Source organism: Frieseomelitta varia, unplaced genomic scaffold, assembly GCF_011392965.1.
Source record: "Frieseomelitta varia isolate USP_RPSP 00005682 unplaced genomic scaffold, Fvar_1.2 scaffold_253, whole genome shotgun sequence".
NCBI classification, from domain to species: Eukaryota; Metazoa; Arthropoda; class Insecta; order Hymenoptera; family Apidae; genus Frieseomelitta; species Frieseomelitta varia.
In genome coordinates this window covers 138992-157279 of record NW_025109983.1, presented here as the reverse complement: position 1 = coordinate 157279, position 18288 = coordinate 138992, and the positions used below count along the sequence as shown (strand labels likewise).

Sequence of the window (18288 nt, the reverse complement as noted above, 5' to 3'; positions counted from 1 at the left end):
GTTACAATAAGGTAAACGAGAAGGTAATATTGGGAATATCGACGATTCGAATAATTTTTTTTCTTTTTCCGTCGACAGTTTGACCACCACGGTGGCCGCTGTCGCTGAATGGCGCCCGTTTCAAACTGAAACACAAGGCAAACATCGCGAACATTGCAGAAAAATCCATTGACTCGCGAAAGTAACAAAATGAAAAATGCTCTGTCCTGGACACGTTCGTGGTAACGCGATGTTTTGTTTGTTAAAATTAAATAGGGACATTTAACCCTCCGCCTGCTGTGTCGGAGTCATAGTTTTGAGTCGGATGTCTGTCACTGTGTTAGTACAATATCGGTGAGGACCTCGGTCTCGAGCGACCGTTACACTCTGTACAGTACGACCCTAAATATGTATTAGTGGGATATTCGTGTGAGTCAGAAATGACTCCAGCACTGGACTGCTGAGGTTCAGTAGTCGCAGGGTTAAATGTATGCTACGTACATATATATATATATATATATATACACACACACAGGGACATTTAAATTTCGCGTGGCCGGATAACCTTTTGACTAGCTGTTAACAAAAATTCTACTTGTTAAAAGAAAGGTAAAGGTTTACATCCAAATTCGTTTCGTGTAGTTCAACGAGAAAGTGAACATTGGAAAAACTTCGAGAGGAGAAGAAAGTGACTCGCGCGTGCTCGATTTTCACGCGACAACAACTGCCAGTACCATTTCTACTCATTTTGTCAGGCATGTCCGTTATTGTGATCATCCTTAGAGTGTGACGTTTCTCAACCGTGCATTACCATTAACGAACAAACAAGCCTTGTCCTTCGTACGATAAGATCGGATCGCCCCGCAAGTTTCATGGACAAACAACCATCTTGGCAATCAACGTGACGAGAGTGACGAATTACAATTACAGTTACAGTTACAGTTACAGTTACAGTTACAGTTACAGTTACAGTTACAGATTCGGTTACAGTTACAATTACAGTTACAGTTATAATTATATAATTACAATTACGAGCCTTCGATAGTCCAAGAATATCGCCAGAAAAAAAGAACGGATAGAAAGAACGTAAAGGGCAAGGGAAGTGGATCGAATATAAATAAAAACGAAGAAACGACAACGGGATACGCAAATCGAGAAGAGATGATCGATTTCTCTGTCGGTGAGAAACGTTGACGACATGACGACGCTATTTATCAATTGTTTAGGGTGAAAAAAAAGAAAAAGAAAAAAAGTAATAAAAAAAGAGAAAAAAAGATCACTTTCCCCTCCTTGCCTTTGCAGATTTATCGCTGGCTACTTAATCGCACAAATACTATGATACGCCGTAATATATTTTCTCTGGTTTCTGTTTTTTCTTTTTTTCCTGCGTTTGTCTGTTTAATAATAATAATAATAATAATAATAATAATAATAATAATAATAATAATAATAATAATAATAATAACAATAATAATAATAATAATAATATCTATTACGTTACGTTATTCGGTTACTTTTTTTTTTTTCTTTTTAACTGCGGTATAATTACATGTACAGTGGTTGTTATTTCTTTCTATTGTTGAAAAATCCTTTATACATTTCTTTCCTCTTTCTCTTTTTCTCGCTCTTCGAATGGGCCGCTCTCTCTTTCTTTCTATCTTTGCTTATTGGTTTTGTTTGTCAACAGTACAACGTAAACGATTTTCATTTTTCTTCAGTTGTCTCTTTATGTGTGTATATATATATATATATATATATCGTACAAATAATAGTATATCGTTACGTAATAATATTTAAAATGTATGTTAATAATAACCATACACGCGAATCCCGTGCGTCTCGAAACTATCGATCGATCGATCGATCGATCGACCAGTTCAAACACCGTAAGAAGAAACCTCTTGGATCATCTATATATATATACACACACACACACACACGTTTTTTATTTTTCCATTTTTTAACAACGTTTCTCTTTTTTTATTATTTACCAAAAGAGAAAAAAAACGACGTCGAAAAAAAGAAAGGATCGTCATCAATCGGAGGATGAGTTTCGACGACAGACATACGGCCGCTGATTAACAATAAAACGGCGGTATTCTTGAGTTTTATATCATTAAAAATGTGATGCTATGTGGCTTTACAGATATGTTCAGTATTTCTTTTTTTTCAAATTTTTATCTTTACATACGTGTATATATATATATATACACATATATGTTTTATATATATTAGATTCACTTTTACTCTGCAGTGAAAACAGTTGTGGCTAGTACATTTATATATATATATATATATCTTCGTAATATTAATTATAGTTCGGCTTTCCTTCCCTTCTAACGCCATTTTTTTTTCTCGTCACCCTATTTTTTCTTCCTTTTTCTTCCTTAAGCGATCGCTTCGCCGTACTACTTCATTCATTCGAAAAACTGGTATTTGTGCCGTGCATCAAGTTCTCGACCATTGTTGTACATTTATACATTATACGTACACGTCAGTTTCACGTTTCTACCTGTACTCGGATTTTCAAGCCGAAATTGCAACATCGATTTCGATTCGGATACTCGATTCGATTTTTCGCGATCGATCCGCGAACGACGGTCAGAAAGTAGCAAAATATGTACTTCGAGATAGTTCGAAATCGTACGAATATGGGAACAGAGAGAAAAACTGTTGAACTTTCGAGATATTTTCAACTTTTTTTTTTTTTTCTTTTTAATTCTCCTAGCAGTATCGTTATTTTGTGATAGTCGTGATTAACAGTTAAGCTCGGTAGCGTTACAAAATATCAGCTAGTTTTGCTACGTGGTAATTCTACGAGAAACGCTAGGAAAAATTTACTCTTCACTTGATGATCCTCGAGTTTTTTTTTTTTTTTTCTTTTCTATCTCGTTTTCATCTCTTTTCCTTTCGCGAGCCACAAATAAATAACTTGTCGAGGAATAAATCCTATCTCCTATTCGACGAGAAGATCCAACACGCGTAATTCTTTCACTTTTACAATGTCGATATAAATCGATCGCGCAATATCTCGCGAAATGTCAAATAAAACTGATCACTTGTTCGAGAAAATCGATTTGGTTCCCAACAGTTCACAACGATTCGTTTTTAAAGGCACGCAAGGTTAATAAATCGATTCGTCAACTAAATTCTTTTTATATATATTTACAACACTTTTCTTGTCACGTGTGTATCTGTATATATATATATATATATGTTTTTTTTTTTTTTTTTTTACACTCTAACAAAACATTGAAGTTTCAGAGATATTCAAACGCGTGGAACAACCTCGAATGTCTTGACTGGGAGAGTCATCAAAATCGCTTTGATGCTTTCACAGTCCACTGCGACGTAACAATAGCGCCACCACGGTGAAACACATTTCAAAACGAAAATTTCGAATATTTAGACCTCCCTCGGTACATACGTATGTACAAAATATCCGTGTTCAAACCGATTGATTAATTTTCCAATCGTTTAACATTCGACTATCCAGAATTGCACGGAATTTATCGTCTTTTACTTCAAAGAGCAAGAGGAAGTTGTGAAAAAGAAAAGAAAAAAGACACAGGGAAAAAAATCGAAGCGAGCATCCATTCAAGTTTCACACGTGACCAATAAAAACATGGTTTTCTCAATAACGGTCTTGTCCCAACAACTTTGCTCCCGTACAAAAAAGGCTTTAATTCTGTTTCTCTACATTTTTTTTCTTTTTTGTCTTCTTTTTATACTTTTTTCTTTTTTTTCATTTTTTTTTTTTTTTTCGTTAACTCCTTTGTATGTCCTATAATTTAATGCATACGACAACATTTTTTTTTTAAATGATGGTCCATTTCGTTTCACAGCGTTTCCAATAACTTCGATAATAGTCTCTGAGTTCTCAACTACTATATAATAAAGCCGACGCTTTTTACACACATTTTTGCGATCGAATATTTTTCCGTTCGACGCTCGCGCGCTGCAGCAGGCACAACCGTTCCACTAATATCGGAGGAGAGGTTAGAAATTATTCCACTTGAATTAATTCGATCGATCCAACTTAGACGATGGTTGTGAACTCCCTCAAAGAGTAAATCGAGCAATGATAAAAACCACTTTTTATCTTTCTCTGTTACGATAATATATTGGCAAACATCAATTATATAACGTTATATATAATATGTATATATAACACTTAACAGATAAGTAAATAATCTTTCAACACGTTTTAGAATCGATGTAACAGCTTAACAAGAGGACCAAACCATCTAAAATGATATTAGACTCCATATATTGATTTCTCGGTTGTGCCACAAAACAAGATAGATACAGACTGAATTTGCTCGCGTGTATTCGAGTGTAACTTACACATACGCTTCTTCATCGTCATATTAAAAATATACATTAAAATGGTACGCACAATCGTGTCGTTAACGTACACCATTTAACAATTTCCCTACCTTAAGAGATACCACTACGTATTCCTTACTTTTTTTTTTTTTTTCACGTGGATTGTGTCTTACAATAAAATAGATCGGTAAGCAAATCGTAATCCTTGCCCCGTTGTATGAGACCATGAGTACTGGTGGATCTAGTTAGAACGATTATTCTCAGGCAATCTGGCGTTAAAAATACGTCTAACAATCGGCATTTAAAATGTAAAAGAATGCATATTACGTGCTTCACAACTCTGTATAAATCATTGAGATCGCAACAACAACAGTTTGAATTTTAGATTTTGTGCACTGAGCGAGGAAACTGAATCTTACATGGATTCACGATACGTACATATTTTTTTCCATAAGTTTGAGATTAATAAATTAATTTCTTTATTTTATATCTATTTGACATACTGAAATATGAAATAAAGAAAGATTTTTGTTTCAATCGAGAAGAACGCCCATATTTCATCCTTTTGAAATACAAATACAAACGTATTCGACTTGATTTCTCAAACTTATGATCAATACTAGTTGCCTCTTGTGCCAAACTTTCTTGTTGAATCTGTGTGAGACTCTAACCATCTAAATATTATTATTTAAAAGTTTGTGCAAATTGCTTTGTCTTGTACAAACAAATGAAGCACGTAATAACGTTGAAATCCTTTGAGACACTGCCGAGAAATGGTCTTGCAATATTAAGTAAATGAGAGATAACACAATTCAGATGTAATGTAATTGTATCATTCAATGCGATCCACCTGTAGCGACTTAAGAATCAGAACCAATGTAATTGTATCGCAGATTATCTTCCAAGGATTTACTTCAGGCATTTACACTCAAGTTCAGATATATATATATAATATATATATATATATATATATATATATATATATATATATATTATAAATTTTGTGTCAATAGGAAAATGTTTAATAACTAGTGGAGACATATATATATATATATGTACATATATACATACATACATACATACATGCATATATATATATGTATATATATATTTTGTTTTTTTAATACATTAAATCTTACTTTTTTCGTTATGAAAAATAACAATTTCTTTATATTTTTTTTTCTTTGATAAAAAAGTGTGTTGGCTAAGAGATTGCACTTTGTGATCATCTTAAAAATTTGTGATTATAATCATTAGTGACTACATAATATATCTTATGTTTCGCACACCGATTGTTCGTACAGTCATTAGATACGTTTCTAATTATAACGTTAGTAAAGAAACAAATTAATCTCTTCTTCCTTTTCCTTCTTTAACGTACGCATAATATAATCTTCTTGGTTACGATATAACCAAGACTGACTTGCCAGGTTGTCGACTCACCGGCAGCAGAACGTTGCAAAACAAAGTCTACAATTCCACTAATGTACGTAACATGGACAACCTTACTACTCTTTCACTCTCTCTCTATTCTCCTTTTTTTCTTTTTACTCACTCTATTCAACATTGTTTCATTTTACTATTCTTAAATTCACTCTTTTGTATCTCTCGAATACGATACACACTTTCCTTTATCTGTGACTTGTCGACGAGTCACTTTGTGCAGACAACGTGAACAAGTCAACCTGAAAGAGGGCCACAAATGGTGCCAGGCACTATTTAATCATATACCGTTTGTGTGTTCCATTAATTATGTTAATTAATTACAGTAATGTACCAAATACGATTCTCTTGAGAGCAGCTCACACCAGGACATATCCTGAGATTGAGTAAAGCATAGGCTGAGACCATCCCGAAAACGGTTTAACTTAGGAAGAAGACTTTTTGTTATTTTATAATTGCAACCCTATCATGCCAACTAATTATGGATTCCACTAATAAAGCATTTTACATCATGGTGTACTATATATAATAAATATTCTTTCTCTATACTTTATATTAAATTTAAACGTGTATTCCACTGATGTAGAAAAATTGTGTGCAATGAATATTTGGCTTAAATGCTGTTTAAATAAATTTCCTAATTTTCATAGATTAGTTGAAGGTAAACGCTTGCAGAAATTTACAAGCTCTCGTTGTGTATGACTTAGGCGTTAAGGGTTGCAAAGTTTCTTCCTTTCGTGTCACCTTTTTATTTTTTTCTTCATATCAAATGTGCAAAATACTTGTGGAAAATGTATATAACGTATGTATATATGTATACATATGCAAGTTCGTGTGTATATACCTTTCTTTTCTGTCTGAATAATCAACGCTATATTAGATGCTTATTTCACATATAATATGTATAATATCTCGTCTATTACCTTATAATAATCAATATATTAATTTCCGATCGCGTTTCTTTTTTTTTCTCTCTCTCTACACAATATCGTAATTATTTTGAGTACACCAGCCGATTAATCATTCGATACTTTTTTTTCTTTTTTTTTATTAGCGGACATAGACCGTTAATTAGTTCGCTAAGAAAAAGGATGAAAGAAAAAGAGGAAAAAGAAATTCCACTACAGTTTAAAAACAAGCCAACGCATACCTAAAAAGATTTAACGTCAAAACGAAAATTCGAAATAATCTAAGACACATGTGAGTGCACATTTTCTAACAAAATGTTCGTACGATTTCTCGATCATTTATAAAACAATAGTATTTTTTTTTTTTTTTTTTTTTTTTTTGAATAAAGGAAAGAGATATTGTAATTACAAAAAAAAGAAAGAAAAAGAAAAAGAAAAAAATGTAAAATTACAATTTATATACTAATCAAATATCATTATTTTCTGACTAGGAATTCAATTAAGAGAGAAATTATGTTCATTGCTCTCGATACACATTATGTGAAACCATCAATTAACGGATTATGCCGCGGACTTGCTTATCTACCATTATAACGCACAAAAAAAAAAAAAAAACAAGTAACAAAGTACAATTATTTGAAAATCTCTAAACTGCAAAATTATTAAACGTTCTCGCAAGCTCTTAAAAATTCGGTTGTCGATTCACTTTATTATTTCCCGAAATATCGTGCTCCTGATTCACATCATTTCTCAACACCAACCTTAAACGTACTGCCATTTCCTTTCTTAACTCGGAAAGCGATAAATCTTCGCCATTAGCGACAAGTATCAAAGACACAATATGCCATATCACGAGGAAAATGACAATGAATTAATGACATATATACAAACAACTTTCGCATTATATACATGAAAATATATATACATATACATACATATATGCATGTCTATACACATATATATATATGTATATGTGTGTGTATCCATCATATATATATAATATAATATATATATACGTGTAACGCTTCAACATTATGGCACCGTTATTTAATTGTCAAACAAACGTATTTTTTTTTTATATATACGTGTATATATGTATGTGTGTATGTGTACGTGTATTTCTGGGCTTTTTTTTTTTTTTTTTTTTTTAAATAGAAACAAATTTGTGTTCTCTGTCCAGCTAAAGTCGGACTCCTCGCGAGGATCGTTCTTTGTTTTCACGCGCGCACCCGATCACAAGAAGAGAGGGGAGGAAGGAAAAAAAATAAAAAGAAAGAACCGTGGCCGAACGTGTGTATAATAATTAACGAGTCTTCGACTTCGAGTCCCGGAACTTTTCACAAAAGCACTATACGCCGTTATACGTAGAGGTATGAAACGATCGAGCGATTAACCATTACGATTGATATTAAGTCGCCCACCCCTCAGTGATCCTGGAACGCTTCATCAGCGGTCCGTTCTCATAGTCTGAGTTGTTGCCCCCGTTTCCACCGGCGTTCGAGTGACTCGTTCGGATATCTGCCACTGTGCCGCTTCCTGGTGACGGAAGATTTGTCGGTGTTATACTTCCAGAGTGAGATGGCGGTGGATTACTGCTCGGTCTGCTCGATACAAGATTCAATGACTGTGGCCCGGGATGAGGTACGTGGTGTGGAGGTGGTGCACCGGTACTGGACGATGGTCCTACGTTTAAAGTTGTATGATGAAGATTGCTGGTGGTCGGCCCGCTGCTGTTTGACCCACTGTTGCCACCGTGAGGATCTCTAGGTGGACTGATCGGTTCACTCTTTATTTTCACCGGTAGTGGCGACGTGGCTGGCGGCGGTGTACTGCTCGACACTGCTAGATGAGGAAGACCACTGTAATCAAACAAGGTTGAACGAATGTTAGATTCGATTACAAAAATTTCAACAGTTTACTCCATGCTTTCGATGAAAGTATGTTAGTTAAAGTTGTAAGACAGTTGTAAACTGTGTACAGTGACTAAACTGAAAATAAATCAAGACGTAAACTGTATACAATGACTAAGTTGAAGATAAGCAATTGCCAAAGATAAATGAAAAGTTAACTACAATGTATGTAAATGAATTGCAGTCCTCGTGTATTTTTTTAAATTAACGTTCTTTTATCATATTTTAGATTTGCCAACGCACGTTGATTGTTACAAGCTTTTTACCAGTGTAACAAAAAGCAGTGAGTAAAACAATGAGCTAGTTTGAACAGTCAAGCTGACAAATTGATTAAAATGTTTTTGTTTCAAACTCTTGTCTCTTCAACTCGAAGAGGTTTAATTAAATTAATGCGAGAATAGTCTTAGTTATATTGAAATGGATGAATAAGCGTGGATTAAAGTTTAAACGGATGGAAAAGAACTTTAAATCGTGATGGAATATTGATGTGATATAGTGGTATGCTACAAACTCCTATCCAAATAAGAAAAAAAACTATAGATCTTCAGTGGACGTTGTTTTGTTATTTTTATCGCCGATTCAAACAAATACTGGAAGATACTGGAGTGACTTGTTGGAACAAGTAAAAAGAAAAACTATACCAACTGGATATATAGGTTTTTTTTTCACAACAATAATTATGGAATATGATTTACCTGATGCTGGACATGGTGGCTGCCGAATACATTGATAAGTCATCAACGTACCTCTGATGAGACCATGCTAGACTCCCTAGATCCGAGGAATAATCCGTTGGTCCAAAACTAGAGTATCCGGCTGGAACTGACGGTGTTTGTAGTGCTACTACTGGCGTATTTAATGCGGATTGTGCATGGCCACTCTGTATATCAGAGAAAAAAAAAAAGTCAACGATAAACTAAAATGAAATATCGGTTCAACTAGTTTAGGGTTATCCAAAATATAATGAAACTGCGCGCAGTTATAATTGGACTACTAAGTCTTCTAGAAAATTTTTACAAAAAATTCTAAATTACATCCGAAAAACGAAACAAAGTTACAAATGACACAGTACAGTATTAATAAAAATCCGGAATTTGAATTTTCATAATCCCTTTCAGATCAGAGTTGAGATCCCAGATTAAGAGAAACAAAAGTTTTTGCAACTTCGTTGCGAAAAGTTAACAACGCAGAAAGTACTCGACGCAGTAGAAGAGAAACGTAAAGCGGTAAAGTTAAAATGACTCGGTTCTCTAAATTCGAAATAAAATTTTGAATGCACTGGATAAAATGCATTGAAGTAAAGCACGGTGCGTACTAACATCGTAACTAGTGTCTTCGGAGAGAGGTTGCGTAAGGGGTGTTGGAATAACTACTCGAAGATTAGTCCTGTGAGGATGAGGTGGCGGTGGAGGAGGCGGAGGTTGTGGTGAATGCCTAGACGGATTACTGCCTTTGTTTGCGCTGCCTCCTCCGACTCCTAGCGCCGGCGAAGGACCTGGACTAGGTGAACCTCCTAGTGGTGATGCTGATGGTGGATAACCATTACTCATTTCCAACATCCCTCCTGGTGGATATACTAAATAAAAGAAGGGGAAAAAAAAACAATGAAATTAACTCGCATTGTCTTAATGGGGACTAGTACAGAATTGTATCAATCTACTAACGATTTATTATATCAACCTACTGTATTATTCCGTAATAATGATCATTAACGTGTTAATATTTTAAAATTACTTTTGCATATTATGAATTATGATTTTACAAATTGATACCTGAGTCTGTTTCAGAAGATGACGGTCTTGGAGAAATGCTGGTATGCGCCATTTGAGGACTAGATCCAAGTAGAGATTCGCCGTAACTATTCACTGGTACGGATACAGGTAGAGTGTAATTGGATTGTCCCATTGCCTGAAATCGCAGTAAATCAACGACGACATTATTAATAGAATGTTCACCAATGACGGGCTTCAAGAGTATTGGCAAATTCTGATAAGATCTTCATTTCGAGACTACATCTTCATTACGCCCTTGCCCATTTCCGCTAGATAAAATTCAACAGCAAAAATAAAAAGAAATATAATATGTACATTCATGAGATACTCGGCTAAACAAAGTAAACACACACACACATAAAAAAAAAAAAAGAGAAAAAGAAAATTCGTTTTCATCATTTGTATAGATAGATAGAAAATATACATATACGTGAAATTTATTTCTATTAACAAGATTTCTACAAAAAGTTAAATAAAAGTGTCATATTTATGTAATTTTCAGATATATGTATATTCATATAAAAAATATTAAAAAAGGAAAGAAGAAATAAGGACACCTCAACCATATTTTTACATTCATGTTAAAGACTATGAACAAGATTGAATCTTTTCACAGTTATACAATATCCAAGGTTTCTTAAATTCTTAAGACGCTCTATTGCTTACTCTGCTTGCCAAAATAATTATGAGTGCCACCTTAACTATTGCCAGCTGAAGCTCGATACAGTGTATAGCGCATACAATAGTAGTTCCAGTAAACGAAAATAAAAATAAATTAACAACTGACCAGGGATACACGAGTACAGCCTACAGTATTTAAATGCCTGCCAATGGCATGGCTTAAAAGTAAACTTACGGGCACATGTTGCGATAATAAATTAAACGAATTAAATAGAACCGCGTCACTGACAACAAATTGCTTGATGGCAGTTTGTTAAAAGCTAATAAATATAATCAGGAGGACTAACTGACAACAAATTGCTTCGAGTCATGTGAAAACTCCGGACTGGAGGTTCCCAAAGTGAAAAACCAGGAGGACGTCCCATTGTAAATTTAAGTCGCTTAAATTTGCCAAACTGACAAAGAAGAAGAACGAACCATTATATCGTAAATTTGTTGTAGAAAATGTTTAGCAGTTACTCGAAGAATATTTCTTCCTTAAAGTCATCGTTAAGATTGATCAAATTCTAGAAAGATGAAGTTATACACATAGGTCAAATTCATGCTTGTGTGATAATTTAAGTGATTTTAAAACATAAATGTATGTTGTACAAATATTCAGAGAGTATATTAATCACATCTTTGAAAAATGTATATGTATTGTCATTTTATTAGTTTCAATCATAATTTAAATATGAGCATAAAATGAAATCTAATTTTTGTCCTGAAATTTTTTTAGCTTATAAAGGAATTAGACTTGATCCAGAGTCAAAAATCTCTATAATTTTATATATATTTTGTATTTGTATATTAAAATGATTAATTGGAGTAGAAAGTAGTATTTTGAATTAAAGTCAAATGTAGTTTTTGAAAATCTTGAACTATACAATTCCAACAATATCTCTCTACACAAAAAAAATTCCTAGAATCTAAATTATTTGAACAATAAATATTTCAATAACAACTCACAATAGTGAATAACAGAGTTCTCAATTTTCTATACTATCTCTATCATTTAGTGGCAATGTACACACTTAAAGTGTACCACAAATGTCATATGGCACATGTAATAAAGTAGAATAGAAATACAATTTCTTCATATACAGAAGAAAGAAAATCCCTAGCACCTCGAGTATTCTAACAACAAAAATTTCAACAATTTGAAATGAATTTCAAACACACGTAATATTTGACATATTAATATCTCAAACAATATATTCTTTACATCAATCCTCTACACCATCAAATTCTAACCAACCAACCAAATTAACCAAGTATTTATAGCAAATGCCAATTTGATAGATGTAAGATGTAAAATGTAGAGGAATAACAATTTCTCCATGTACAACGGGGGAAAAAAGTCCCTAGAATTCAAATACTCCACCAACAGTAATCTCAACAATCCCAGTTCAATGTCAATCATGTCCCACGTACCAATTCCCAATGTTCTACACCATCAAATTCTACAAAACAAAAATCAAAAATTCCGAGCAACGCTGTACGCCTAAAATGCCCAAGATCGACAATACCTATCACCGACGAACCGTCGTTGCGAGAGAGAGATCCACGCAATTTTTCCTGCCGTCCGAGGTACATCATATTCTCCTGGCCGGGACTTTTTCTCTTTCTCCCCCGTCTGTCCTCTCGACGTCAGTCGGCCGTCGAATAACATCGAACGACGACCTCCACTTACCCGAGTGCCGTTATGTTGGTGCCTCTGCATCATCAGTTGAAACTCCTCGTCGATCTTCGTGTATTTGGCTTCGGTGCGCGGAGTGAGATTGTACTCGATCGCGTCAGGCTCCGGACTTTCCGGGGACATGGCGCCCTTATGTTCCTTCTTGTTGAGTGCCTGCAAGTGTCAGCAGACAGGTTCACGTGACCACACCGCCCGAGGGCACTCAACCTTCGCATGCACGTTAATTTAACCGCCTAACGTCACACATACGCATATACATATACATATACATATACATACACGACACACAGTCGACCAATCTCTCTCTTAGTTATTTCTCCATCTCTCTGCTCTTACGTATACAGTTTCGACGTATTGGTTATTCGTGTGTGTACTTTTACCATTTGCATAGTAAATAATGTTACGTATGCATTTATATTTATGGGTGTGTACGAGAGGAAGGAGGGAGAGGAGGTATCGCGTGTCACGCGACACGATGATTGACGATGGATTCGTGTGGAGGATCCATGAACGACCCTGACCATTATTATGCTTGAAACAATTAGGGGACTGGGTTAGGGAGCCGATGGATTAAACGATGCTTTAAGGGTTGCGATCGTTTTAAGTCAGGTGTCTTACATACTTAATTATTTAATAAATAATTATTTTATCACGCTACAATTAATTTTGTTAGCTTCATTAGACTGCACACGTATTACTCAATTTATATTTTTGAAAAACATTGAAGAATTTTCAACGGAGTTTACAAGGTCGAATTTTTTTTCTCAAATTTTTTTCAAAGAATTAAAGAAGTAATAAATTGAATAAAAAATTATTAATTTGGGAAAAAAATCCTGTAAATGTTTCAAACATAATACATTATAAAATTATAATTCTTCTACAAGAAGTTGAATATATAACAAGTTTAATCTACGTAATCTGTCCGGTATTATTTTCTACTCACCATATCAATTTAAATATTGCAACAAGATTTAATGTATAATTTATATTGACACAATTATTCTCTTCCAATCGATTGGACATGCTTTTACTACTAACTGTTATCGCTGATATACTTGAAAATATAAGAAAAATGCATGTGTCTTCATTCTACAAAATTGAACTAGTTTTTATATTTTATATATATAAGTATAAAATACTGTATGCAATTTTTTATATCACAAACAAATATGTTGTCATTACTACAAATAATAAAATAAAGCCAAGAAAGTAACCAAAAAGAGTACGTAAGAAATATCAATATATCCTAAATCAATATACCAGTATCGGACACATAACCTTAATATTCATAATAATACAAAAGTACAGAAAAGACACAAAAAGAAGTGACCTCAAAATGAAAGTTTCTTGTACGGTAATTATTGTATCCAGTTATTTGTCTTAGATCGTTGAAAAATACACGTCTTTTTCCCCAAATATATTGAACAATACACGCAGTAGAACCAAGCTTTACTAATGTACCACCGTGTATATCACCGGTGAAAAAGAAGGCGCGCAAGAAACAAGAGAAACTTGTAACGCCGCGCATGTAGATTTGCCACATAATTTCGATGATCGGCAAACTTGAAAAAGTTAATAACCAATGATGATACGCAAGAGAATTTTTTTTCACTGTGAAATCTCTCATTTACCGGTATATCAGCGATACTTCGAGTTATACTACCTGCCTTCCGGCTAATCCAGACACGACAACTTGTCGTGCTGGCAAAGCAGGTTATTTGAAAAGTATTGCCAATTCGATGCCGTATGAATTCCACGGTTTTTGAAGAATTCATAATAAAATAATTCAGTTCAATGATTATTGTAAATTTTCAAATCGACGAGAAGCAATATTTGTTTAATTTTTCTTTTTTTCACTTTATTTAGAGAATTTGAAAATTTGAAAATAAAAATTAGGGATCTCCGTGGAGTATTAGGCCTACTGTTACTAGGAGATTTTAAATACTAAAAAGTGTTACTTAGTACTAATTACTTACTGGTTTTAATTCTTTATAGTTCTTTTTCATACTGTTAAAATTATTCTTAAAAATCTTTAAACGCCTAAATGCTATTTATTTTGTGAAACAGAAATTTTTTTGCATAAGAAATAATTCTGATTAAAAAAACTTCTATCTAAAATAAAGAAAGCACATTCCCAAAATGAAACCCTAAATATTAATTCTTAAGCAAAAGCGAGAGCGAGAGAGAGAGAGAGATTAAATTAATTGAAAAACTCATTTTTAAACTAACCAACGTCCAATATATACAATTCAAAATGATCTTATTTTTCTTCTGCATATTTAAAACATTCTTTCTAGAGTACGCCTCTGTAACAACGTAGCAATGAAATAAATCATAGACTGTAGATAGTTGTCGTTAATAAAATGTTTTGGCTGTTACAACAGAAAATACGAGAGCAAATAATATATACAGCGGAGTATAGAATCTTCAAGATAATTATTATTACGGTCGCATAATTACACCGTATGATTTTTATTGATCGAGGGTAGTTTTCTGATTTTTTTTTCTTTTTTTTCTTATAAAATGCTTTCCAGTCTGTTCAACAGGCTCGGCTTGAATAACTTGAATGTTGTATACATAGTACCTTCTGGAACAGCCTAATCGACCTTGGAGATGCAGAGACGCGCTTCAGCATACTCCGACATATTATTTACATGAATGTGAGACAAGTCTTTCGGAAATGATACTCATTCGGATTTGAAACACGTTCACCTTAATTTTAAAGAAACGTTTCCATTATCTAGAATGAAACGTTATGAAAAACTTCACGAGGGACACACAATTCCAACTCGGAACTAGATCATAACAGTTTTTTCTTTTTTCTTTTTAGGGTAAGAACGTGTATGGTTATTTTATATCCATCGCAAATAATGTAAAAATGAGTTCTTCAATGTTTTAAAAAATATTAAAATACGTGTTCTTGACAATTGCAAAGATAAATAATTTAAAAGGCGTGCCAATTCTAATTTGTGACTTGCAAAATTTCACTGATATTGTGCAAAAAAGTCCAGACAATATATTCTCTGCAAAATGTATTACCAGTAATACATTTTCTCCATTACAAAAATTAAACTCACAAAATTTGTCCACGATATAGGAATCACCTATATATACACTTTAAACTACTCTATTCGTCAGTGAAAATTCTCTAGATGATAGTCATTCTTTTTTTCTACCAATCCATCGTCTATTTACATGTTCTCTAGATGGTGAAAATTCGGAGAGTAGCTTGAAAATCACTATGGAGAAATCGGCTCACCTCGATGATATTCTTGTTGGTGAGGGACTCGTGGGGTTCGTTGTACTCAGTGTACTTGAGAAGAACCTTGTCCATGTCGGTGCTCGCATACTGATACAGTTTGTTACTTGAACTGAAGATAATCAGGGCGATCTCGCAGTCGCACAGTACCGACAACTCGTATGCCTTCTTCATTACCCCAAACTTCCTTTTGTTGAAGGTCACCTGTTGGGGGGTCAATAGAAATCAATCATCTTGTTTGTTTCCGCCATCTTGAATTATTTGTTAATCAATCAAAGATAAACTTATAGTTAACTACTTCGATATATTCCATTATTGGTGAAATATCACGATAATATTTATATTTTATATTTTATGACAGACTAATTTTTAAATTCAATGCGCTGATGTTATAATATTTATATTATCATTCATGCTGCAATGTCTAGTAAGATCCTTCAAAGTGAAGTTTTGTTCCGAGCAATTGCCAACGTAATACGTTGAATGAATGATTATACAACATGTATTTTTCACAAAAAGTGATTTCAGCCTTAGTAGTTTTTTACGATTATTGCTTAGAATATAAAACATTCGACAGAATACAAACGATTAGAATATGTTATAATGGAATTATTATCAGTCTCGTTATATTATCGGCTATTTGTATCGACAAAAATTACAAAAAAACACACAAATTGCATTAGAAAAATAAACTCTAGTAGAAGAACTTTCGTTTCTTTTTTTTAATAGAAGATTATAGTTACCTGACGATTTCGTTCGTCCGTGATGCGCGAAATTTGAATCTTTTTTCGACCCATTGTTGCACGGCGTTGTGGAGATGGGACAATTCTTTGGAACCACTGGATGGATTAAAAGCACTGTAACAAAAAGAATACTCTTGTTTCATTTATACTTTTTATACAAAAATGAAATCTCAATAAATTGCATGTACATAAAAAAAAAAAAAAAACAATTTAATCTTTTGATGGAACGTACTTCTTCTGTAACATAACCTTTTACCTACTTTTGAAACACCTGCTATATAATGCTATATGCTCTTTAAATAATTTAATATTATGCCTGCTTATGCAGACACCTTCACTCCATCCCGAACAAAATATTTTAATTCTGAAGGAAACAAACCTTCAATACTGTATTGAGGTTATGTATAAGATATGAATGAATCGTTTGAAAATTGGGAAATTGAAGAAAAGAAGATACAAGAAAGAGTGGGAAAAAAAAACAATTCAGACAATGTATTTAACATACATTGGCCATAAAGATAACTATTTGAAAACGAATTACTAAACTAAAGTCAATGAAGCTCGCTCATTGGATAGAAATTTCTTGACAACCGAGGAAAAATGAAAAGAGAACATAACCCCCTAACGTCGAACAAAAATTCACCAGACAGATTTAAGTTTCGACGTTCTAACGATCGTCACGATGAAATTCAAGTTTGAAATGGCGGCAACTTTCGAACGGCGAACAAAAGGAACGCGATTTAACTGACGGTTTGGAAACAAAAAGCGCGCGGCTACCCATAGAAAACTAGAATGTACGCGGCTCGCGCGCGGCACGTATATCGCGCGATGCAGTTCGAAATGTGCGCGACAGAACTGGACCATGCGTTTCAAGTCTAATGGTGAAACGTATATAAAGCACGTGTTGTCGCGTTGGTGTATCGATTAACGTCGTCCGGCGAGCCAGTCAACTAACTTCGATGACACATTAAATTCGACGGAAAATAGCGGACATGTCTCGTTCGTGTTTCCTCCATTGACGCCAACTGAAGTTCCATTATCATTCGACTAACCTCACTTTCGATTATCGTTCCGTTACGCGGAAAGCATCGCTTGGCGGGAATTTCGAGCAACGTTACGCATGAAAGTTGCAAATATTATATTGCGTGCGCAAAAAATTCTTGTCTGAATTTTTGAAATTAAACTTAACGTCGTAAAATAGTATTTCACTATTCGTCAAGCATAAAAGGAAAGAACGGTGGAAGGATGAAAATGATAAAGTATAAATTTTTCGGTTAATTTACTTGAATCGAAATTAACCAAAACAGGCTAGCCTAATTTCGTTGTCCCGATGAAATCAGGATGGAATAAGATATAACGTGATTAATTACAACGTTACTGCCATTATTACGGGTAGTATGACGCGTAATGAACGATCGATCCCTTTCCATTTTATAGTTAACGTACGCAATAATCGACTTTGTCGCTTGAGTTTTCCTCAAAGTGTACAGATACATCGAGTTACGTGCCAATTAATAATGGCTAACGAGGGGACACCCATGAGCTCATTAAAACTGATATCATTTGGGGAAATTTTCATTGGCACT

At 33.9% G+C, this 18288-nt stretch overlaps 1 protein-coding gene and 1 long non-coding RNA gene across 15 annotated transcripts in view; one reads left to right on the top strand and one right to left on the bottom strand.

Annotated features, from left to right (window-relative positions):
- The first annotated feature begins 532 nt into the window (after window positions 1–532).
- LOC122528613 lies at window positions 533–4582 on the top strand. 2 transcript variants are annotated; one of them, XR_006306624.1, is made up of 2 exons: window positions 533–1065; window positions 3238–4582. It is a non-coding gene; the product is annotated as an uncharacterized LOC122528613 (long non-coding RNA). The 2 variants fall into 2 exon arrangements; XR_006306625.1 differs by lacking the exon at window positions 533–1065 and adding an exon at window positions 2970–3102.
- A 1314-nt stretch (window positions 4583–5896) lies between these two features.
- Window positions 5897–18288, bottom strand: part of LOC122528592 (myocyte-specific enhancer factor 2) — a 39279-nt gene continuing 26887 nt past the window's right edge. For 8 of the 13 annotated variants that reach the window (XM_043653883.1, XM_043653889.1, XM_043653890.1 and 5 more), the window contains 7 exons: window positions 16703–16816; window positions 15960–16163; window positions 12695–12853; window positions 10342–10477; window positions 9889–10145; window positions 9265–9449; window positions 5897–8518 (listed from right to left, as the gene is read on the bottom strand). In XM_043653883.1, the coding sequence (XP_043509818.1) occupies window positions 8068–8518; window positions 9265–9449; window positions 9889–10145; window positions 10342–10477; window positions 12695–12853; window positions 15960–16163; window positions 16703–16756 (1446 nt within the window). In that variant the 5' untranslated portion in view covers window positions 16757–16816 and the 3' untranslated portion in view covers window positions 5897–8067. Of the gene's footprint in view, window positions 8519–9264; window positions 9450–9888; window positions 10146–10341; window positions 10478–12694; window positions 12854–15959; window positions 16164–16702; window positions 16817–16934; window positions 16956–18288 lie in introns of those variants that run through there. The other 5 variants (XM_043653888.1, XM_043653893.1, XM_043653894.1 and 2 more) reach the window with 5 other exon arrangements.